Source organism: Myxozyma melibiosi (genome assembly GCF_037950935.1).
Source record: "Myxozyma melibiosi strain Phaff 52-87 chromosome Unknown BZA70scaffold_4, whole genome shotgun sequence".
NCBI classification, from domain to species: domain Eukaryota; kingdom Fungi; phylum Ascomycota; class Lipomycetes; order Lipomycetales; family Lipomycetaceae; genus Myxozyma; species Myxozyma melibiosi.
In genome coordinates, this window is record NW_027042918.1 from 736,463 (window position 1) to 757,509 (window position 21,047).

General features: G+C 52.1%; 6 protein-coding genes across 6 annotated transcripts; 4 read left to right on the top strand and 2 right to left on the bottom strand.

The window, feature by feature from the left end:
- The first annotated feature begins 2 nt into the window (after positions 1-2).
- Positions 3-2,012, top strand: BZA70DRAFT_277478 (uncharacterized protein). The gene has a single exon (XM_064912453.1). It carries the CDS (start codon positions 187-189, stop codon positions 1,906-1,908), a length of 1,722 nt encoding a protein of 573 aa, XP_064768977.1. The 5' UTR covers positions 3-186; the 3' UTR covers positions 1,909-2,012.
- Positions 2,013-2,033: 21 nt separating this feature from the next.
- BZA70DRAFT_277480 (uncharacterized protein) lies at positions 2,034-11,031 on the top strand. The gene is made up of 9 exons (XM_064912454.1): positions 2,034-3,159; positions 3,212-5,108; positions 5,165-5,419; positions 5,483-5,579; positions 5,631-6,981; positions 7,034-7,124; positions 7,180-7,486; positions 7,537-10,395; positions 10,455-11,031. The coding sequence occupies exons 1-9, from the start codon at positions 2,390-2,392 to the stop codon at positions 10,535-10,537; spliced, it is 7,710 nt and encodes a 2,569-aa protein (XP_064768978.1). The 5' UTR covers positions 2,034-2,389; the 3' UTR covers positions 10,538-11,031.
- Positions 11,032-11,088: 57 nt separating this feature from the next.
- Positions 11,089-14,347, top strand: BZA70DRAFT_310414 (uncharacterized protein; the record flags this gene model as incomplete). Its single annotated transcript, XM_064914920.1, has 2 exons — positions 11,089-11,761; positions 11,812-14,347. The coding sequence occupies exons 1-2, from the start codon at positions 11,112-11,114 to the stop codon at positions 14,345-14,347; spliced, it is 3,186 nt and encodes a 1,061-aa protein (XP_064768979.1). The 5' UTR covers positions 11,089-11,111.
- A 183-nt stretch (positions 14,348-14,530) lies between these two features.
- BZA70DRAFT_149061 (D123-domain-containing protein) lies at positions 14,531-16,506 on the top strand. Its single transcript, XM_064909692.1, has 3 exons — positions 14,531-15,023; positions 15,086-15,332; positions 15,393-16,506. Exons 1-3 carry the CDS (start codon positions 14,713-14,715, stop codon positions 16,131-16,133), a joined length of 1,299 nt encoding a protein of 432 aa, XP_064768980.1. The 5' UTR covers positions 14,531-14,712; the 3' UTR covers positions 16,134-16,506.
- Positions 16,507-16,665: 159 nt separating this feature from the next.
- Positions 16,666-18,979, bottom strand: BZA70DRAFT_149000 (RNA recognition motif 2-domain-containing protein). The gene is made up of 10 exons (XM_064909691.1): positions 18,628-18,979; positions 18,404-18,577; positions 18,108-18,341; positions 17,880-18,051; positions 17,607-17,678; positions 17,343-17,555; positions 17,261-17,291; positions 17,131-17,208; positions 17,030-17,077; positions 16,666-16,978 (listed from the first exon to the last, which is right to left on the bottom strand). Exons 1-10 carry the CDS (start codon positions 18,895-18,897, stop codon positions 16,792-16,794), a joined length of 1,479 nt encoding a protein of 492 aa, XP_064768981.1. The 5' UTR covers positions 18,898-18,979; the 3' UTR covers positions 16,666-16,791.
- A 1,087-nt stretch (positions 18,980-20,066) lies between these two features.
- BZA70DRAFT_277504 (uncharacterized protein) lies at positions 20,067-20,907 on the bottom strand. Its single transcript, XM_064912455.1, has 3 exons — positions 20,735-20,907; positions 20,576-20,653; positions 20,067-20,504 (listed from the first exon to the last, which is right to left on the bottom strand). The coding sequence occupies exons 1-3, from the start codon at positions 20,751-20,753 to the stop codon at positions 20,278-20,280; spliced, it is 324 nt and encodes a 107-aa protein (XP_064768982.1). The 5' UTR covers positions 20,754-20,907; the 3' UTR covers positions 20,067-20,277.
- Positions 20,908-21,047: the final 140 nt, after the last annotated feature.

The following is a 21,047-nucleotide window of genomic DNA, read 5'->3' on the forward strand; positions in this document are numbered from 1 at the left end:
CGGCGCTGGTTCGGTGTTTACCGATGACGTTGTGCTCCGAGCACCGAAACCCAGTTTTAGTGGTCACGTGAGGTCACGTGGAGTACCGCACCCCCTCCCCCGCGTCATCGAGCGCCTCGGCTTGGAGTCATTATTCGATATTGGCATCAAGAACTTGCGAGTGAAAGACGAGCGGCGAGCAACGAGATGGATCCTGCTGAAGAGGTGGCTGCCGGGCAGCTCTCTGCTCTGCTATCTGCGCTTCAGTTCCCTTCGTCAGATCCTGCGAGCGCGGTGCCGCTGCTTAGAGACTGCGTGCGCCTGCTTCCTGATCTCAAATATGCCCGCGATGTCGCTGCTCTGACGCGGATGATCATGCTCTCGCCTTCGATATGGCCTGATGATAGTCAGATTCTTACGCAAGCGACGGCGCACCCGGTCGGGCTTTTTGTTCACGATGCGTTCAGGACGGTGTTGCGTGTGCGCGCAAACTCGAAAGCTGTGGTGTCGCATCCGTCGGCTAAGGACGATACGACCTTGTTTGTGAACGCGATGATTGCTGGTCTTGCAACGTGTGCAAATGTTCCTAGTCATTGCGTTTGCGCTTTGGCTGGCATCATGTCCGCGTCGCCCGTTGCCGGGGCTATGCGTGAAACACAGTCTGCGTTTGTCGAAGCACTGAACAACATCTCTCATAACGCACCGGCTATTGACGATCCGGTATCGTTCTCAATCAGCGCCACGGTCGCGTACTCAATCACATCTCAATCATTCAAAGCCAAGATCCATGTATCTCCAAGTCTGCTGTCAATCCTCGCAAACGTACTCTTCGCGCCTGAAATGCATGCGGACGTCAAACCCTACGCTGGCCCGCTTGCTCTCTTCACGGGCGAGCTCTACAGATTCATGGCCACATCCTCAGATCTCAATCTATCACTGATACCGCTTAGTATAATATTTGAGTCTTCAGTGCGTTTCAGGCGCGTCGAGGCCGCTAAAGAGACCGCGTTTGCTATGGTGTCAGTCCTGACTGGTCTTGCCGATGGAATACAATCGCGCGCCTCCCGGAAATGGCATATGTTTGCGGGCCCGGATGCTTTAGAGGTTGATATCAGCAAACAGATCATTTTGATTCTACGGAACCTTTCCACCACAGTCTATCGCATGTCGGTCGATGGCTTTGCGGCCCAGTCGTACCTACACAGCGCCGCCGTCGGCATCCTGCTCTCGAGCGGCTATCCGCCCGTCGACGATCTCGTCAAGGACTTACAGACCACAGATGCTGATGCCGAGCTGCTTTTCGAACTCAACACGGCTGAGAAAATCTTGCTGTCATCACCCGCGTCATCACCTTTGCCTTCTTCCGTGTTGGCTCAGATCGTGAAACCGGCGCAGAAGATTATAGCGGCCACGACGAAACCCAGCGGGTCGTCAATCAGTCGCGGGATCTACGAGGCGGCGCACGCGGTCTTTTTGGCGTCGCTGTTTATCCCCGCGCTCGCGATCGACAACGTTCGCTACGTTCATAGTACTTATCTACCATCAGTTCTCGTCCTGTACGAGTCAAACATCATATCCGACAAGCAGCTCACTGCGGTCGTGCGCTCTCTTTCAAGCGCGTTCACGCCAGGAAGCGGGATCTTGTGTTCGGCGGCTCCAACGTTCGGCGAGGATGTTCTGATCCCCGCGATCCGTGGAGCAATCAAAGGCCCGAAAACGCAGTTTCTTATCGGCATATATGTTGATGCTGTGCTTGCCTGTATTCCGCCAGAGAGAGTGGAGTTTTGGTTGAGTCGGGTGGAGCAGACGAGGCCTGTTATTGCGGAGAGGATAAAGCTGGGTGAGATCCCGTCGGTGTGCACTGAAGGTGTCGTCCGGTGGTGGTTTTCTACTGCTGAGGAGGGGGATATGGTTAATAGTCGGTTATGAGCCGGTCTACGAGAGTCAATTTAGATAACAGCCATAATCAACATATACAGAACAATTGAAAAAGCATTTACTATCGATATAGAATACAATGAAAGCAGAAAGCAGTTCAACTCGCAGCTTAAGCCCCAACCGTCAAAACTCGTGAACTTTAAAGCAAAGTGATTGAACCGATCGTTCGCTCCCAACGGGAAAAGCGATTGACACGTCCCGCATGCGACCTGAGCTGATCCCGAGCCTGATTCAGGATATCAATTGAGACTATTCAGTCATTATTCACTACTTCCAAGCTACGGGAACGAGCTGCTCTAACTGTTTGGGCGACTGAAACGTGAGATCACCGCTGTATTCGCGAGATCCAACTGTTTGACGTCAGCGATAGCCGAGGCGCGCCCAAATCCAGCTTCTGACGCGTCTTTCCACCATCGGCCCTCGGATCCCACTCTGCAAACCGAATAATCCGCCAGTGATTCCAGACCGCCAAATGGCCAGCAGTGCAGATCGGAGCGCTGAAAGTCCGGTGCCGGAGCACGCGGCCGGCGCTGATGCGGCCGCTGATGGTGCTTCTTCGCTCCCGCTTGATCGCTCGGTTTCGACACTGGCGATGCTCAAGGACTCGTTGGACTCTCGGCGGCGCGAGTCGCTTGATCTCGAGCAGCGAATGCCGCGCAAGCGCGTGGCTGTCGGTGTTTATGGTTCGTCCGAGAGCGAGTCTGAGAGATCGCCAGAGGCATCGCCGCCGACGGTCAATGCGAGTATAGCGTCTGAAACTGGCGACGGCAGGCGTCGTCTGGCAAGTGTTGGATCAGACGACGCCGATGCGACGGCCAGACCGATAGAAATGCTTGAGATTGACGAGATGTCTTTGCCAGAGATCGTCGAGGTGTCCGAGCAGTCTTCTTCCGGCAGTGAATCTCCTGTCCGCATCGTGCTCGACTCTGCAATACCTACTCAGATTGATGACGCGGTGACCGAGATTACCGCGTCAGATGCCTACGAAGGACAGAGCATGATGGAACAGCTTATCCTAGCACTAGACGACAACCGGCCTCTACCGACAAGCATAGAGTCGTATGTACTGCAATGCAGACGCGCGTTCCAATGGCAGAACCCACAAACTTTCCTGAACGACGTCAATGATTTCCTATCTGTCTTCCTCGCATATCCTGACGATGAGAAGAAGCACTACTGGGAGCTGGCGCATGAGTTTTTTGATTCCTTGCCGGAGATCGCTTCGGACCTCTGGCACCATAGGTAAGCGATTCTTGAGGCATAGCACTATTTACGACTATACTAACAAGACCAGTGGTCCTCTTCCTGCTAGTTTCTGGCATGAGGCTGGAGTAAATCTCTGTTTCGCTTTTTATGTCAATATCGTTGACGTTGTTTCCTTTCTTTTAAAGCAAGATCTGGCTCTTCTGAGGTCTATGGAAACTACTTCCCCCGACAGCCTAAAATCACCAAAATTCGTCAAAGCTCTCCATCAATTCCTGGTCGACAGCGAACGCTCTCTGTACTCGCTTTGTGAAACGGCTGATCCCGACAGTTACACTAAGCTTTCTGATCTTGCGCAGGTATATTACTCGCACGGAGTTGTCGACGGGGTCTTTAATATCTGTATAGAGATCTTAAACGCAGAGAGAAAAGTCGATGCGGAACTAGCCACCGCGGTGATTCCGCACGTTGATCTATTATCGTCAGTCGGTCTCTACATGACCGCAACCCAACGTCTTCTCGAACGACACAATTCCTCCAGCGATAGCTCCTCGTCATCTTCTTCTTCAGACCCTGCCGAGACAACTGGCCAGCAAACGCAGTTTGAATTCCCACTCTCTGATTTTTCGAATTATATGCTACAGACCGATGTCGCGCTCGGAAAGATAGTTGACAGCCCCGACGCGCCAGATCGGACTCTCCTGCTGTCAATCGTGGGCAAGCTCACGGACCTCTTCTACATCGTTATGTTATTCCCCAACAACGAACTGCTAAAGACACACCCGGCCCTCATGCCTCTGACGAAAAACGCAGACCCGGACGACGTCGAGTCCGTTCGCAACTACGCCGTCAAGATCCGCAAGTTTTACTGGTTCATCAAAATCTTCCAGTGCCCCAGGCCAGAGTACAAGTTGATGGGCATCAAGACAATCTTGGGAGAACTACAAGCAGTCTTTCGCGAGTGGAGTCCTTCGCCGACGCCACAGGCAGCTGCTGTGATATCTTATTACGCGACATTGCTTTCCGCGAGCGGCTTTACAAAGTTTCTCGTCAGTACTGAGGCAAATAGTACTATAGTCGCCCAGTTTGGTAGTTCGATCTACGCATTTCTCACTGTCTTTTCGGTCATTAGTGAGAAAGACCTCGCCATTCTATGGGACTCTATGGTGTCTGCTGAGAATCCGGTGATGTTTAACGCGATATGCTCTATCTTCATCAACATCATTCACTGGTTACCCGAGACCTGGTTGAACTGGCTCATTGACAAGCTGCTTGGAATGCCTCTGACGACTCTGGAACCGACTGTGCTCAAGCTGATCAAAGGAATCGTCGCGGTGTACCATTCGAACGCCGTTAAAGCGACAGAGGAGCATGCTGCTCAATCGATCCCGATGAATCCGTACGTCGTGCTTCTGCAGGTTATCAAGCGTGCTGGAAACGTCACTCCAGAAGAAGAAGCAGAAATGAAAGTCAGTCCAACGTTGCTGGTCAACGTACTTACCAGCAGCTTCGACACGCTGATGAGCGTCGCGCCTCATACCCAGTCAAAAGCAGAACTGTTTGAGAGTCATGTAACGTCCCTCAGAGCGTTTGGTCCAGACTCGCTCCAGGATCTGACGTATATCAACTCCTATCTTGAAAACTTCGACAGCGAAACGCAGCCTAGCCCACCACGCGAGTCGCCAAATATTCAGATTCTCGTGAGCCGAATGCGGCAGATGAACTTCAGCGACGTTCTTGTCACAAATATAAAGAGCTGGTCTAATTACTGCGTGAATTCTTCGCCGTCGATGAGTTTGTACCCGCTAAACGCGAGCTTGCGGCAGGACTGCTTGGTGAAATTGCTGTCTCTCGATCCACGGTGTATCGCCGATCGCACCGAAATGGAAGAGTTATGGCTGGCGTTGTATGACAGGGATGTCAACAACCCCGAAATCAAAGACGCGTTCTGGGGGAAATTAACCGCGCTCGCCAACGTTTTGCAGGAGGTAAGTGCTTTCTTATGAAATTGCAACGAGTGGGATTCTGACTTGTAACTCATCAGCGCTGCGACTTTATGGACTACTGTTTTGCCAAAATCGCGACTCTGCCAAGCGACCGTCTTACGCCGGTGTGTGGCAGTTTCATCATCAGCTATTTCAACTATGAGTCGATAACAGTTGACGATGCCGAAAAGTTCGCTCCAGAAAAAGATTTCTTGCTGCCTGGGTTCGATACGTTTTGGCATTTCTGTTTGAAGACTGAGGATGAATCCTGTCTTTCTCAAGTTTCGGATATTTTTATTTGGTTGTCTATTGAGGTCAGTTATCATTAATCTCAACCGATGATTTGTTTGAGTGTGTATACTAATTGACTGCACCAGGCTGACTTTGTCTCCACGCATCCAACCGAGACAATAGAGAAGTTTCACCGGTCGTTGGTTCGTCGGTGTATTACGGAAATTACCCTGGCTGGCAGAGGTATGCAAGTCGATGTACGTTTCCTAAGTCTTATACTGACCTTAACCTTAGAAATTGCGACAAACGGCGACAATGTTCAAGAAGCGGCTCAGATCTATACAAGAAGTTTCAAATTTCTAGAAGCCTTCTTGACATCTTACCGCGGCAATCCTAGGTACGCTGTTGACCGATCGTCAGCTTCGTCGACAGGGAACATCGAGATAGTAGGTGCGCAAGTCGAGTTTAGACTGCAGATCACGTTTGGCTCTCCCAGATCAGAGAAATTTTATCTGGGAGACGAGAACAATGTGCTGGATCTTTTCTCGATGGTCGCCAATGTCGTGGGAGACACGCAGTTCAGAGTGTTTGTGCTTGGCAGCGAATTGAAGACGCCAGATTTTATGAGGACGCTGAAGGATGTTGGGTGCAGAGATACGACAGCTATCATGGTCGTCAGGGGTCCGCCTAACGAGGATCCGAGAATACAACGCCGCCTTTCTGATATTCAAGAACGAGCGATGGAGGCTGAGAGTGCTACTGGCTCTACCGACATCGATGCCTCAAAGTCTGTGTTACTCTGGAGACCGCTACGACCTGCTGAGATGGAGATCATGGGTGCATATGAGCAAATGTACGAACTCCTTCTTCTGCCAGATGAGTTTGCTATTCTAGCGCTCGACTCAATCACCGCAATCGGGCCGGCGTCTTCAATCCTTGAGACCTTCAGTCAGCCGAAGGAAGTCTTCGCCACCTGGGATCAACTTTATCCCTCTCAGAAGCCTTACAAGACCTTGTACTCGGATTACGTGCTAGAGTGCGTCTTTTCGTTCATCCAACAAGGCAAAATGGACCGCGACACGCTGTCGGAATGCTATCAGTATATAGTCCCCCGCCTCGTGCAATTTGCGACAGAGCCTGATCTCGCTATGAGTTCGGATGTATCTGTCCGCAACCTGGTTCGCCTGCGGCTTTTAGAGAGGATCAAGGCGTTTTTGCGCGAGGATTGTCAGTCATTCACGAGGAACTTTAGTGTTGACGAGGAAATCGGCAGTTTCGTCATCAGACTGATCAGCATTGCCGATGACACCGCGTCAGGGGTCGCTGAGCGAGTGCTGGATATTCTACTTCTCTCTGGAGCTAGCGATGCTCGATTCTGGAAGTCGATTGCTGCTGCGGACGAGTGCAGGCAGCTATTTACTCAATGTATGTTGAACGCGCCGAATGTCGCAGTGCGAAGTTATTACGCAACAGCTATATTGGAGTTTATCCAAAATGCCCTGCAGGAGGGTTCTACAGAGTCTGAAGACCACGCGGAGGTCGCTCTGTACTTCTGGAGTCTGGCTTGTGGGATTCTTCCATTGCCGAATTCGGATGCCGAAGAGAAGGCCGAGGCGCTATTTATTTTCTCGTCGGCTTTGCTCAAGTGAGTTTACCCAGGGTCCGTTGTGTGTTGGTGCATTCTTAACATTTTTTAGGCTCATTCTGATTGACACACGCGCTCCTATTGATGAATACGGTTTGTGTTCTCTGTGGTTTTCAATTATCCGTGGCTGCAAGGTGAATGAGGTACGTTCAACTGTTTACAGATTAGATTATCTTGCGACTGATTCAGAACTTTTAGACGCTCGAGAAAATCAAAGATGATAGGATCATCAGCGGTTATGCCCGTCTCATGGTTTGTGCGCTAGAATACCGACGCAGCAACGAGTCCAGTGTCCGCCCGGACGAGAGTTGGCTGACGGCTATAATCGAGCTGCTATTTCCCAGCTTTATCGGCAGGAACGAGGAACCCAAAGAGGAGGCCGGGTACTTTGGATGTTTGGCGCCAGATACGCGAGCGGCTTTGTATCGATTGCTGTATCTCCTGGCAGAGGATAGTAACAAGCTGCAGAGTGTAGCCGCGCTGTTTTTGAAGCTGCTGCCGTCATGTGAGTTGATCTTGTTATACATTCTGGAGAGTTTTGCTGACAGAATCTAGCGCCTCATGTGCTCCACGAGGGATGGAACACGGACCGATCGCGCTGGATCAGGTCTGCGTCTGGCTACGCCGGTCTCCAGAATCTGGCAAACACGTGCTACCTAAACTCGTTTGTCAACCAGCTGTACATGAACACCGAGTTTCGAAGCTATATATTTGGACTTGTCGGTGTCGAAGAAGAGGCGTCGAGCAGACGCGACCATGGGTCGCAGGATCTGATTCCGGAAATTGTGAGACTGTTTGCGTATCTGCGGTATGGATGGATGAAGGTGCTAGACACGCGAGGATTCATCCAGTCGATCAGGAACTTTGAAAACGATCCGATCGATTACACGGTGCAGATGGATGTGGACGAGTTTTACAATCTTTTGTTTGACCGGTTGGAATCGAAGATAGCCGAGAAGGACAAGAAAGAGGCAATCTCACATTTCTACGGAGGCACGCTTCTGACTCAGATCAAGTCGAAAGAGTGCGAGCACGTGTCTGAGCGCACCGAGCCATTTTCCGCGATCCAGTGCGATATCAAGGGCAAGCGAGATTTGGAAAAGAGTCTGGATGCGTTTGTCGAGGGAGAAACTATGGACGGCGAGAATAAGTACTGGTGCTCGCAGTGCTCGGCGCATGTGGACGCGGAGAAGAGGATTTGTCTGCAGGAAGTGCCGGACCATTTGATTTTCCATTTGAAGCGATTTGATTTTGATTTGGCTACGATGCAGCGCAGTAAGATCAACGACTACTTTGAGTTTCCGACTGAGCTTGATATTTCGCCGTATATGTTTTCGAGCCTGGCGATTGAGTCGGCTGATGAGAGCGAGGAGGAAAGACAGCAGCAGACGCCAGATAAGTTCCGAATTTCGGGGGTGCTGGTGCATACGGGCACGGCTGAATCGGGGCATTATTTTTCGTATATCCGCGACAAGGAAGGGTGGGTTGAGTTTAACGACGCGGAAACGAGTCGGTTTGATGAAGCGCAGATTGCGGATATGGCGTTCGGAGGGGTTGTTTCGAATGTGAACGGCGAGCTTGTGGAGAAGCCGTTTTCGGCGTATATGCTGTTTTATGAGCGGGTTGAGGGCAGGCCGGATGAAGAGAAGGAGGCCAGACGAGAGAAGGCTGAGGAGGAGATGCGCGGGTCAAGCTTGTACGCGAAGATCAACGAGGATAACAAGCGACTTGCGATGAAGTGGAGTTTGTTTGGCGCAGAGCATGTGCGATTCGTGACAGCGACGTACGAGGATCTGAGCGCGAAGAAAGCCGGTGATCGGAGCGAAATTCCGACGTGGGCGCCGCACGACCAGATGATGTTTGACACGTTTTTCCAGATCGCGGTGCGGACGAAAGAGAGCGGACTGGCGACGGAGATGGTGGGGAAGATGCAAGAGAGCTGTGTTGCGTCCGAGCGGGCGAGCATGGCGTTTCTGGCGTGGATTTCGGAGAACGAGACTGCGATGCGCGGGTTGCTGGTTCGGTGTCCGAGCGTCCAGATCCGGCAGGAGGTGTCGCGGTTGATCAAGACGTGCCTGGGCCGGCTCCAGGGCGGAGACGGGTATGGGTCGTTGGATTTGTGGACGAGGTCGTGCAGTGCTGGGTCGGATGAGGAGGAAGAAGAAGAAGATAGTCAGCGGTGGGTTGTGTTTTCGCTGGTGCGGCAATTGTTTGATGTTTTGCTTTGCCGAAACGAGTCTTCGTCAGCAGGACGGGGAAGTTGGGCGGAACTGAACAGTTTGCTGCTGGATATTATTATCAACACACCCGAGGACGAAGGAGCGGCGCTGTGTATCTGCGCGGGAGGGTTGCAAGCGAGCATAGCAGCGGTTTTCGACGGCCGGGATGATGTTGCAGGAATCGCGCTGATTGTGCAAGAGCTTTTGCAGAAGATTGACTTGGCAAGAGTGCCGGTTGACAGTCTTGAGCAACGGTGTGAGGAGGTTGCGGGACGATATGAGGAGGAGAGATCGGAGATGCAGCTGCCGCTGGCGAGCACGGAGTACGAGCTGCTGTGCCGGGGGTACCGGAAGATGAACAACCAGTTTGTGCAGTCGCTGCTAGAGCAGGATGTGCCGGTTGAGGACGTGATGAAGATAGTGAGCGACTTTCTTGTGCGCGGGGGAGACGGGAGTCCGCTGAGCGATATCAGGATCATGTTTGGGACGGGCACGAGGGCGGTCGGGTCTGCGAGTGATGCGGAGTCCGCGCGGCCGTTTTTGCAGTACCTGATTCAGCTGATGGTTGTGTATCAGCCGACGTTGACGGAATGCAAGAGGCTGTGCCAAATCATTCTTCCGATGGACGCGAAGAGCGCGGAGGAAGAGGAAGATGAAGAAGACGAGGAGGCGGAAGAGGAAGGAGAGAGCGGAGATAGCGAGGCCGAGTTTGAGATTGAAAGCACGGTAACTCGGATCGGCGAGGCATTGGCTGAGTTCATCAGCGAGTGCAGTCTCGGGCGCGGCGGGGAAAACATGCGTCGGGCGGTGTTTTTGATGGCGCCAGGATGGGCACCGGGGCTTGTGGTGCACTGGAACCGAGCCGTGCGAGGGGAGGTTGTGCGGGCGCTGGAGCGGCTTGTGTTTAGTGAGATTGACAGCGAGCGACAACCGCAGAAGGAGCGGGAGCGGCAGGCGGTAGTTGCGCGGCTTGTGCGGTCGCTTGTGCGGTTCAGTGGGCGGCGATGGCGGCAGGGCCGGAGACGGGAGGCGGAGGAGGTGCCGATGCCGATGCCGTTGGATGGGCTGAACGCGGTGGTTGCGGGGTGTCAGGAGGTAGCGAGTAAGAGGGACGAGGCTACGATTGGCCGGATCGATATGCTCCGGCAGGCGGTGTCTAGGTTTGAGCTCGGGGCGGGAGAGAATGGAGAGGAGGGTGAGTGATGGTGAGATTGATTGAGAGGAGTGAGTATATGCTGACTGGTCTTGGTATAGGGCGAGAATGGACATCAGGAGAAGAGAACATGATGGACGAAGACGTGGAGGAAGTAGCGATCGAGAGCGATGGGGAGATATAGTTGATTGAGTACATGAGGAGTTTTAAGAGTATACTGATGCATTTTGTTTGTACTTTACTTTTGTTTGCGCATTGAGCCAGCTATGAGGATTAATACAGGAACACGGCGTAATAGGGGTGAATTATCTTAAAGATCAGCAAGAGCGTTGAGAGGAAGATGAGTCGAGGAGGTGCGGTGCGATTTGGTGGAGACGATGCGCGTACGCTTTCTCTTCTTTCTTAGTCCAGTTCTCTCTTTCTGGTTTGTTTACTTACAAACAACCATTAACAACAACAATAACAATAACAACAACAATAACAACTAATACAACCACAACTCCCTACACATCTACAGTCGCCTCCCACACAGAGACCACAGCAGACACAGATCGGCCCACAGCCGAGCGCTGCAGTATTAAACTCTGTTCCGGATTAGGTTTAAAGGTAGACTGCGGTTTAGGGCACCCCACGAATTGCGGCTGCGCGTTTGTGGGCCCGGCCGCGCAGGGATCCTGGTTTAAAAGGGCGGGGGGGGGGGTCCTCGTGTAAACAAGAGAAGAAGAGTAAGAAGAAGAAGAAGAGGAAGAAGAGGAAGAATGGCTGCTACCACTACGCCCGTAACCTCAGTCGTGATCCGCACGCGTGTGCTCGGCATCTGCGTCATCTGCGACGAATCGCTCGAGTACCGGCTCAGCCATGAACGCGTCGTCGAGCTGCAGTGTTCGGGAGGCCACGCAGCGCACGGAGAATGTGTTGCTGCGACGGACTCAAAGATAAACAGAGCAGCAAAGTGCACGATCTGCAGTGCTTCTGTTCCTCCTCCGACGGCGGCGGCGGCGGTGATGTCGCGCCCTGTTCTGCCTGTGGTGCCGGTGCTGCCTGTGTTGCCTCTTACTCCGGCATCGAGAACGTCTCCTCCTCCTCCTTCTGTGCACTCAACGCGCTCCCGCTCACCTTCCCGCTCGCGCATCCCAACGCCAACAGTCTCCATCACGCCCGCCTCCGCAGCCGCCTTCCGCTCTCCCACAAAAGAGCAGTGTCTCTCCTGTCTTGTGCGCATCACCATTCCCTTCCCGGAATCACGACCGTCCACCGACGCAAACGGCAGCGGTGAAAATAACTGGGCGTCGGTGGTCGCGTCTAGTGGATCATCTCATATCTGGAATCGCAACTCGGTCTCGACTGAGGCGGCGTTGAGGGATTTGAGTGCTCGGCTTGATAGTTCGTTCAAGCCAAAGCTATCAAAGTATGTCCTCTATCAATATCTTTGTTACATCTTCACTAACGTTCTTACAGAAAACTTGGAAGTCTCCGCATGTGCGGCAAACGATGTGCATCCTACCCGTCCTCGACCTCTGCGCAACTCCTAGACTGCTACCTCTTCGACGACCACCTTCTCTGCGTCAAAGAAGAACGCACCGCAGCAACAGGCAAGACCCCATCCCCCCACAGCGCGCCGCCGCCTCTGCCGACGCTCACGGTCCGCACTTTCATCTCAATCAGCAAGGATCTCAAAGGTCTCACCTGCGACGACTCATCCACAAGCCTGTCGCCCTACGCGCTCGTGCTCTCGCTCTCTAGCCCGCTTTATCCCCAGCTCAGGCTCGCGTTCAATCAGCCGCAGTTGAGGGATATGTGGAAAGCAGAGATCATCAAGTCTGCGTCCGCGTCGCTGGGGTTTACACCCCCGCTGAATCTCAAGACCGCGCCTCCGCATATCCCAGTCACCTCCATCGTCATCTTTCCATTATCAGACAAACTAGAGACAAGCAGATTGCAATCCACAATCAGCGCGCTACTCGACCGTCTAGGCTCGAGCGACAGACTAGGCGTGGTCGTATACTCCGCAACCAAAGCATTCAGCCTGCCGCAGTCCGGACCGCAGCCTCGCAGTTGGAAAGGCTGGACATCCTGTATCTCCGGCATCGAGCGCGCACTCTTCTCTGAGCTGGGCGAACCAAGCTGTGAGCAGACTGCGCCCGCGCGCGGATTCGAGCACGCGCTCTCGCTCTTACTCGATGGCCCCGACGCACAACAAGACTCATCATCATCATCGTCATCATCGCGAACCACCCCGATCCAGCGCATCCTGCTCTTCAGCGAATCCCTAGACTCCGCCACCGGCCCGCTCTCAGACCTCGAGCGCCTTTCGCACGACACCGCCGTCGAGCACATCTGCAAACTCGCGCTCGACCACCATATCGTGAGCTACACGTTCGGCATCGGCCACGACCACGACGCCAGCGAACTCGTCCAGTTCTCGAACGCCACGCGCGGAACGTACACCTACCTCCCGCACTGGACCGGTGCGGCCGACGCCGCGATCCGCTGTCTTGCCGTGTGCATGTCCATGTCTCACCGCGATCTGCGCGTCACGCTCAAGATCCCGGCCGCGTTCGACGGCGCGCGGATCCTCAAAGTCGACGGCTGTCTGTCGTACGGGATCAAGTCCGGGAGACGCGAGGCCGAGGTCGCGCTGGGAGATACCGCGTTTGGAGATTGTAAGGACGTGATTGTGCAGCTTGCGATGCCGCCTGATGTCGACAAGATCAGGGCCGCGCCTCGAGAGCAGTGGGATATGATTGTCTCCGACATCCAGAGCGTCGGGGATGACTTTGACGACGTGTACAGTGACGCCGGGTTCGAGTACGCGTCCGACTACGAACAACCCAGCGAACGCAGCAGCATCTTCTCAAGTCCCCTGCAGCAGCAGAGATTCTCCGAAACAGCAAGGTACCGCAACACCAGCACCTCCCCGCTGAGCAGAAAACCCCGCGGCCGCTTCTCGTCAACGACCTCGTCCAACTCCTCGACCGCGCTGTCCGAGTTCGCGCCGTACTCGCTGCTCATGCGGCGGCAGAGCTCGGACACGCGCGGGTCCGAGGACGAGGATGAAGCCGGGCGGCGCGAGAGCGCGATGGAGAAACCGGTGCTCGAAGCACAGGTGTCGTATCTCCAATTCAGCGCGTCACGCAAGCGGCGCACGTTGAAATCTACCGCCGTACTCAGAGTTCCAATCATGACCGTGCCCGCCGACGAGGTAGGCTTGCCCTCCGCGCCGCCGCCTCTGCCGCAGTTGAGGATAAAACAGAGTAATCCGGGCCTATACCGGAAACAATCCGCGGCAGCGATCCCGAAACTGCCGTTGATCCCGCAAATCCCCTCGGCGCTGACGACGAACACGTTGCTCTCGCAGCGGCGCATCGAGTTGCTGACTGCCGAGTCACTGTTGCTCGCGATGCGGCTTGCTGCGCGCGGGAAACCGCGGCTGGCGGAGCAGGTGTTGAGGAAAATCGCGCGCGCGGCAGAGGGACTTACGCGTGGACCGCTGCCGATTCCGCCGTCGCCGACGACGACGAATTATCTCTCGTCGCTTTCTGCGTTTTCGTTGAACGGCAGCAGCAGCAGTAAACGGCAGTCATCTCTACAGAATCAGCAGCAAGAACACAGCAGTATAAGCAGCATCAGCAGTTTCAGCAGCAGCGGTTTTCCATCCCTCTCCTCCTCCTCCTTTTCGCCAAGCCTGCCCGCGCCCCGCGACTCCATCAAATCATCCTCAATCTCTTCCACAATCTCGACCTCATCCTCACTCAGCACCTACGCCGCCCCGACAAACTTCACAAGCTTCATGAGCGACGGCGGCGGGGGCGGCGTGGACAAGAAAGTCAGCGGCGCGCTGTGCGAGGAGATAGAGTACGTGCTCGAGCAGCTGTATGATCCGGAGGTAAGGTTGGAGGAGATTGAGAAGCGCGTGTTGATGGTCGTGGACGTGATTGTGCATCGGAGGTCGTGTAGTGCGCTGTCGGCTGTGGGGAGGTTGTATTGTGACTAGATGCAGTTCTTTGATTTTTTCATTATTGTTTCGTAATTTTGTTTATTTGTATATCCGGTTATAGTAATATCTAGTAAAGGCAGTGAGTAATAGTTTACAGTTTTAATACCAGTTATTTCGCCACTTTCATTCCAAAACAACATTTCCCGCCCCAATCGCCACCATGTACACTATTTTGGCCCCCAAACCACCTCCCAATTACAAACTTCTCACAACCTGACTGAATAGTCAGATAATAGAATAAAAACTTGATGAGCGTAGGCTTGATTTTCTTGATATTCAGCAACGCGACAACAACGCGACTACAACACGACAGCAACGAGGTCAGAAGCAAGGCCAGAAAAGGAGGATAATAAAAGGAGATCATGTCGCATGATATTCCGACCCCTCCAGACTCGGATCAAGAAGAACTAGACGACATCGTCGACTTCACCCACCTCTCCGTCACCGACTCCCCCTCCCCATCATCACCCATTCCCACTACTACAACAACAACAACAGAAACCGACGAGCTAGAGTTTCCACCACTATCCCAAGAAGACGTGTTAAGCTGCCAATTCTCGAGCTGGCAAAAGATCTTCCGGAGACATGTGCCGAAGGCGACGGTGCTGAAGCCGCTGGAGGACGGGTTTATTGAGTATTTGAACTCTGATGGAATTTTTTTGCCGTCTGAGAGGTTTGTTTTTTGTTTCTTGAGTGAGAGTTGAGTGTGAGCTGTGCTGACTTTTATGTGGATAGTGAGGAAGGCGAGTGGAGTTCAGATGACGAGTTTAACGACCGAAATACACGGATCAAGGAATTAAACCCCACCACCACCACTACTACAGCAACAACAACCACAGAAACAGAACAACTGAAATGGAGCGACGACGAAGCCGACGAGAACGACTTCGTGATGGCGTTTCCGGAGCTGGATCAGAAGATCAGGGAAGTAATCGACGACTACGGCTCCGTCATGCCGAAGCTGAACTGGTCGTCTCCGAGAGTACGTTTTCCTCCTCCTCATTCTTATAAAGAATAATATGCTGATTTAAAGTAATATCAGGACGCGGCTTGGATATCGACGACAAACACGCTGAAATGCGTAACTCCAAATGACGTCTACCTCCTCCTCAAAGCCTCCAACTTTATAACCCACGACCTCCTCCACGCTTTCGACGCCTGCTCCTCCTCCTCCTCCTCCTCCTCCCCCCGCCCAGACTTTGAACTAGTCCTCAAGAAATGGATAAACATCAACCCCTCGCTCGAATTCCGCATCTTTGTCCGCTCCCGCCGCATCCTCGCAATATCGCAGCGCTCGTCAGCACATTTCGCGTTCCTCTCCCCGATCCGCGCCCATCTGCTCTCTCTCATCACCGAGTTCTTCAACTCCGCCTTCCTCTCTCCTCCCGCTACATCCGAATTCTCTCTACAGAACTTTGTCTTTGACGTCTACATCCCCAAACCAGACGAGCAGCCTGCGAAAGTATGGCTCGTGGATATAAACCCTTTCTCCCCTACAACCGACTCGCTCACCTTCTCCTGGTCCGAACTGCTCTCGCTCGACCCGTCCTCGTCTTTGCCGCCTGAACTCAGACTTGTCTCGGCAGAAGACGGCGTACATTCGTTTTCCACAAAACCGTTTTCGGAAAGTATGGTCCCGCGCGACGTCGTCGACGCTAGCTTGACCGGCGGCGTGGGCATCGCGGAGTTTGCAAAGCAGTGGCGCGATATGTTGGATAAACAGGCTGATCCTGACTCGATCCCTGACGACGATGAAGGTAATGAGGCCGATGATGAAATGTAAATGTTATCTATAATTATATAGTAGTATATTTGCTGTCAGCTATCTCTCGTATCTGCCCGATACATGCACAAGTTCTCAGCAAGAAAGCAATAATGCAGCACATCATCTCATCTCATCCCATCTCACAGCGAAAATCAATATATGAACAAACGCAACAAAATCATCCCCCAGGCAACTCAATCCTAAAATCAAAAGGAACCAGCCAAACGCCCCAAACGCCAGTCATGAACATCTCAACTATTCCTTCCTCATGTCTGATGCCACAAACAAACAATCTCAAAACCACAAACTCAACAAATTGTTATTGCCAAATCACAAGAAACCAGATACAAAATACCGTCATCCATTACTTCAGCTTACAGTATTCAATCAATAAAAGCAAAACAACTCAATGTGAACAAAAATAAACAATACACACAAAAAAAGACAACTAGACAGCTCCTGCTGACAGAACAGTTCACAGAGTAATAGTATAGTTAAACAAACAGATAAGCCAGAATGTCAGAGCAAGATTGGACTGTTACTGGTAGCGAGATTGGAAGACGCGTCTCCAGTTCCCGCTGTTACTTCCCGGGGGGAAAAGACCTAGCACATGAATTAAAGTCAGCAATTATTCACTACGTAAACCTCTCCTCCCTCTAAACCCTCTTTTATTATCTTAAATACCAATTTGCTGAATGCTGGCGATAGAGCGTAGTTTCCTGTTCAAGTTGTTGGGAGGGGGAAACTCCTCTTCTTCTCCTTTATGAGGACCGTCAGAGTAGTAAATCTTCGGACGATACGCCGCATCCTGATCCATAACGCTAGAGTTGCGGAACTTTTCAATAAGGCATTCTTTTCCCTGAGTATAAGGTGTCAGTATCATCGACCAGGTAATACAAGGAAAGGTTACATATATGTTTGCATAAGAGATATCGCAGATCTTCTCAGAGTTGAACCGGTTCCTGCTAGTGTCAGTAAGACTGTTTGATAGTTTGACAAATAAAAAGCATCATACCACTTTGTCCCAGCTCTGGCCTTGGCGAACGTGATGATGGCCTCCGGAGACGTGAACGAGATGAACGCATATCCAACACTAAACCGTCAGTATAATGCTGTTTGTTAATCAGACTGGTTGAGTTACTTACTTGCACTTGTTCAAGAAGTCAATGCGCAAATCTAACACTAGCCGTTAGCACACAGCTCACATATCAGAAATAACAGACATACACAAAAAATCATAGGTCCCGCGATTGGTCACGTCGATGTAGTCCTTCAGCATTCGCTGGTCGACTTTGTTTGGAATGTTGCGCAACATTAGAGTAGTGCGAGTATCAAGGCCTCTAGCAATTCTCTCAAGATCTACGACGTTGTTCTTGGGAACGGTAGCATTCGTGTAGACGTCATAGCGGCCTGAAGTGGGCGCATTCTCGACTTGGAATGCTGCAAAGAGGTTAGTACTGAAAACAAACACGCATTGTACTAGTAACATACTAAGTGAGGCTTCTGCCGGATCGACATCAGAGTATACCCCAAAGGGAAGAGGCGAGCGACGACCGTAGGCCCCTACAGGCGGTCCCATAACCACGTAGTTAGAATCCTGATTGCGGGAGTGCGCGCGAGGATTTCCATAATCGCCATAATGATCACCAGAATGATCGTTACGATTGTAGACGTCGCGCGGGCTCGAGGGCTCAGAGTAGTTGCCACGCCAGGCCGACTGGTGACTGAAGCTGTCTGAGCGATTACCGCTAAGCGTGAGCTTGCCTGCCTCAAATACAGGGGCGTGAACAGAAAGAGTGCTGCGACGCGTGGTTGCGGGCATGCTTGAAACTCTAGCAAGCGCTGATGATCCTGGTTGTTTGTCAAAGTCATTGCACTCCGTGGTAGGGCAGAATGCATAATCAATGCTTTGATAAGAGACATAGAAAGTGATGTCCTAGATTGAGTCAGCTAGTTATTATTCAAGCGAGATGACATGAACATGGAGATTACCCTAATGACGTTGCCGTCGATGTTATCCGCAGCAGCTGCGGCGTGACGGAGGTCAAAAAACTCGCAAGAGATGGTAGTGTCGCTCTCGATTTTGAGCGACAAAACACTGCCAAACCTGGGCAAATAGTTTTCAAGAACCGACCGCGCATCTTCGACCGAGCCAGGGTTGAAGAAGATAGTGAGCTCGTCGTCATACTCGGTCGAGAACGGCATATCGATGCCATTCTCGCTCATCTGGAAGAGGCAATTACAGGGTTAGGGGTATGTCAGATCGAGTGTTTATGTTTGGGACAAACCTGGATGAGATAGTTCTTTGGGAAGAACTGAGGCTGCAGGACGTGACCCATGATTGACTGCGAGCAAAGTGATTTGTATGCAGTGACAGAGTGACGGAGGTCATAGAAGGCAACGATGACGGAGCCGTTCAAGGAGATTTCGCGGCTGTAGATTCCGCGGAGCTCACCAAAGGCCTGTGATGTTAGTGAGAGGGAAGAGAGGGGTGGGAAGGGAAGAGACATACAGAAAGAGTGTCAACGATGGAAGCAGGTTCGGCAGTCTTGGGAAGGCCAGAGATCTTGAGGAAGCGACTAGGCGGGCGATGATTCTCCGAGCGAGGGGTGAAGGAGTTGTCGGTGAAAGAAGAGTGAGAATGCTCGCGGACGATGGAGAGATTGCCAGAGGTGTGAGTGTGAGGCTTGGACTGCTTTGGCTTCTTGTTTGGAGCGTTATAGCTGTTGAGGGAGTAAGAAGAGGAGACGGAGCTTTGGATGCTAGGGCCGTCGAAGTTCATGGTAGTGTCATAGCGCTGATCGAGGAGGTAGGAAGAGTCCGGAGAGTTGTGGGTGATGTTGAAGGCGGTGTTGTTGCCACTGGCAGGGTTGCCGTTGCCGTTGCTGTTGCTGTTGCCACTGTTTGCATTGCGAGTGTCTGTGTTTGCTGAGAGAGTTAGAGCGAGTTATAGGAGAGATAGATGAAAGAGACAGAGGAGATAGATACCCTGGAAGGAGTGGAAGAGAGACGAGGATCTGAGAGAAGGATCAGAGGGGTGGTAGGAGTGGCGCTGGGAGGCCGATCTGCGGTCGAGGGCAGGAGGGGAGTCGAGGAGGGCAGAGGGGATGGCCTGACGCTCGTCAAAGTCGGGGAGAGGGGACCTGGAGCGGTGGGAGTGGGCGGTGACGAAGGAGGACTCGTCGTTTGTGGAGGGGGGAGAGGGGGTGAGTGGTAGGGGGAGAGGAGCGGAGGGGCGACGGGAGCCGATGGGGGAGGGGATGGAGGAGGAGTGGGAGGGTGCGAGGGCGGTGTCGAGGTCAGAGGGGAGGGCGAAGTAGGGCCCTGGGGGGAAGAAGGAAGTCATGATCAATGAGAGGGAGGGGGAGGATAAAGAAGAGGGAGGAGGGTGGGGAAGAAGAGAAGGGAGAAGAGAGAAGGCGGCGAGCGCGTGTTTATATATGTCAAAGTGCTGTTTACGATGTTCCGCGAGCAGCAGCGGACCACGCGTGCGCTGTCAACGACGCAGATCCGTCAGCCACAGATGTGAGTGTTGTGAGTGTTGTTGTGAAGTAGCTGCTGAGGAGGTTGTTGTATTGTCTGTGATGACTGTGACTGAATCTCTGGAAGACGAGCGTATGGAAGAGGAAGAGATCGACAGCAGACGGCTTGATGCGTGTTACCGGGATGCGAGATCGATGGATACAAGTGTATTTTAGTATTGTGTATAGTACAATACAGTCTGAATATCTATATCTGTATCTGTACTGAATGCGATTATCTCTCTTTTATAACATTCTATCAGTACTAGAAGAATAGAAGAAGAGAAGAAAGAAGAAAGCAAGAAGAAAGAAGGAAGAAAGAGAGGAAAGGAAATACGCATGATATCACTACAGTTGCAAGAACAATGCACAATGACACAATCGCTCTCTTCTACTCTCACTACGAATACAACACTACAAAAACACAATAATACACTTGCTACTATGTATTGATATAATACAATGATGTTATTGTCGATAGCAGCACCTTCTAAAGACAAAATATAGAAATAAACTACCTTTACCCATTTTGTTTTGCACTTCTACTACTCTGACAGAGCAATAGCGCCTCTCTTTCGACATATACATCCTTTTTTATTCTTTAATTACCAACATGAAAATGACATGATTCAATATCCCATTTAGATGCTGGACGGGTACAGCATGATTCTAACGCTAGCGCCAAAGGTCTTTGGTGGCAGGTTCGATCTGAAGTTGGCACGCACAGCGCCGTTGTTGCCATGGGCCCGGGTGATCTTGCCCCATATAACTCTGATCTTGGATCCCTTGATCTCCTTCTTGGCTCTGTACACGAAAGCAACCCGCTTTCCAAAGTAGAACTGAGCCTCCTTGGCCGAAGCAACGCCCTCTGTAATATTGTTAGCAGATGCTTTCTTTCCAACAGAATCCTCTTCTCTTCACAAGATCTTGTTCACATACCAATCTGAATCAACGAGGTGCCGGGGTGGCTGTTGCGCTTGCCCCGCTGGTGAGCGATGTGCTTGCCCTTAACGTAGACTATATTCATGTTAGTTACTCCACTCATATTCCAACTGCAAGTCATAAAACAAAGCAGTTCATATTCAATAAATAACGTACGTCTGTGAGTCGCCGGCATGTTGATATCGATAAATGTCCTGGGGAGAAAGGGACTTGGTGTGTTGTTGAACTGGGTTGCTAGAGGAATCCAACTTCGCGATCCTGGCTCAATGTGGTTGCCTGCTCCCAATCGATCCCGCCGCTCGTCGCCTGCGAGTAAACCGCGTGACTGCTTTTTGCATTTAGAGTTCAGAATACACCAAACCCTGACGTAACCCTAAACGAAAAATTTTGTGTAGGGTTTGTGTCTAACCCTCACCCCCAGCTCCTATATAAGCCCGCGCGCGCCCCGTCCGAAGGAGCTTTCTTTTTT

Excerpts from the sequence above, each read along its gene's own strand:
- BZA70DRAFT_277478 (XM_064912453.1), top strand. The coding sequence starts at position 187 with ATGGATCCTGCTGAAGAGGTGGCTGCCGGGCAGCTCTCTGCTCTGCTA.
- BZA70DRAFT_277480 (XM_064912454.1), top strand. The coding sequence starts at position 2,390 with ATGGCCAGCAGTGCAGATCGGAGCGCTGAAAGTCCGGTGCCGGAGCAC. Across the intron at positions 5,580-5,630 it reads AATTACCCTGGCTGGCAGAG|AAATTGCGACAAACGGCGAC; the intron begins GTATGCAAGTCG and ends CCTTAACCTTAG. Across the intron at positions 7,125-7,179 it reads GTGGCTGCAAGGTGAATGAG|ACGCTCGAGAAAATCAAAGA; the intron begins GTACGTTCAACT and ends CAGAACTTTTAG.
- BZA70DRAFT_149061 (XM_064909692.1), top strand. The coding sequence starts at position 14,713 with ATGTCGCATGATATTCCGACCCCTCCAGACTCGGATCAAGAAGAACTA. Across the intron at positions 15,024-15,085 it reads ATTTTTTTGCCGTCTGAGAG|TGAGGAAGGCGAGTGGAGTT; the intron begins GTTTGTTTTTTG and ends TTATGTGGATAG. Across the intron at positions 15,333-15,392 it reads TGAACTGGTCGTCTCCGAGA|GACGCGGCTTGGATATCGAC; the intron begins GTACGTTTTCCT and ends AAGTAATATCAG.
- BZA70DRAFT_149000 (XM_064909691.1), bottom strand. The coding sequence starts at position 18,897 with ATGAACTTCGACGGCCCTAGCATCCAAAGCTCCGTCTCCTCTTCTTAC. Across the intron at positions 17,556-17,606 it reads TCCGGCAGAAGCCTCACTTA|CATTCCAAGTCGAGAATGCG; the intron begins GTATGTTACTAG and ends ACCTCTTTGCAG. Across the intron at positions 17,292-17,342 it reads CGGGACCTATGATTTTTTGT|ATTTGCGCATTGACTTCTTG; the intron begins GTATGTCTGTTA and ends GGCTAGTGTTAG.
- BZA70DRAFT_277504 (XM_064912455.1), bottom strand. Across the intron at positions 20,505-20,575 it reads CACCTCGTTGATTCAGATTG|AGGGCGTTGCTTCGGCCAAG; the intron begins GTATGTGAACAA and ends ACAATATTACAG.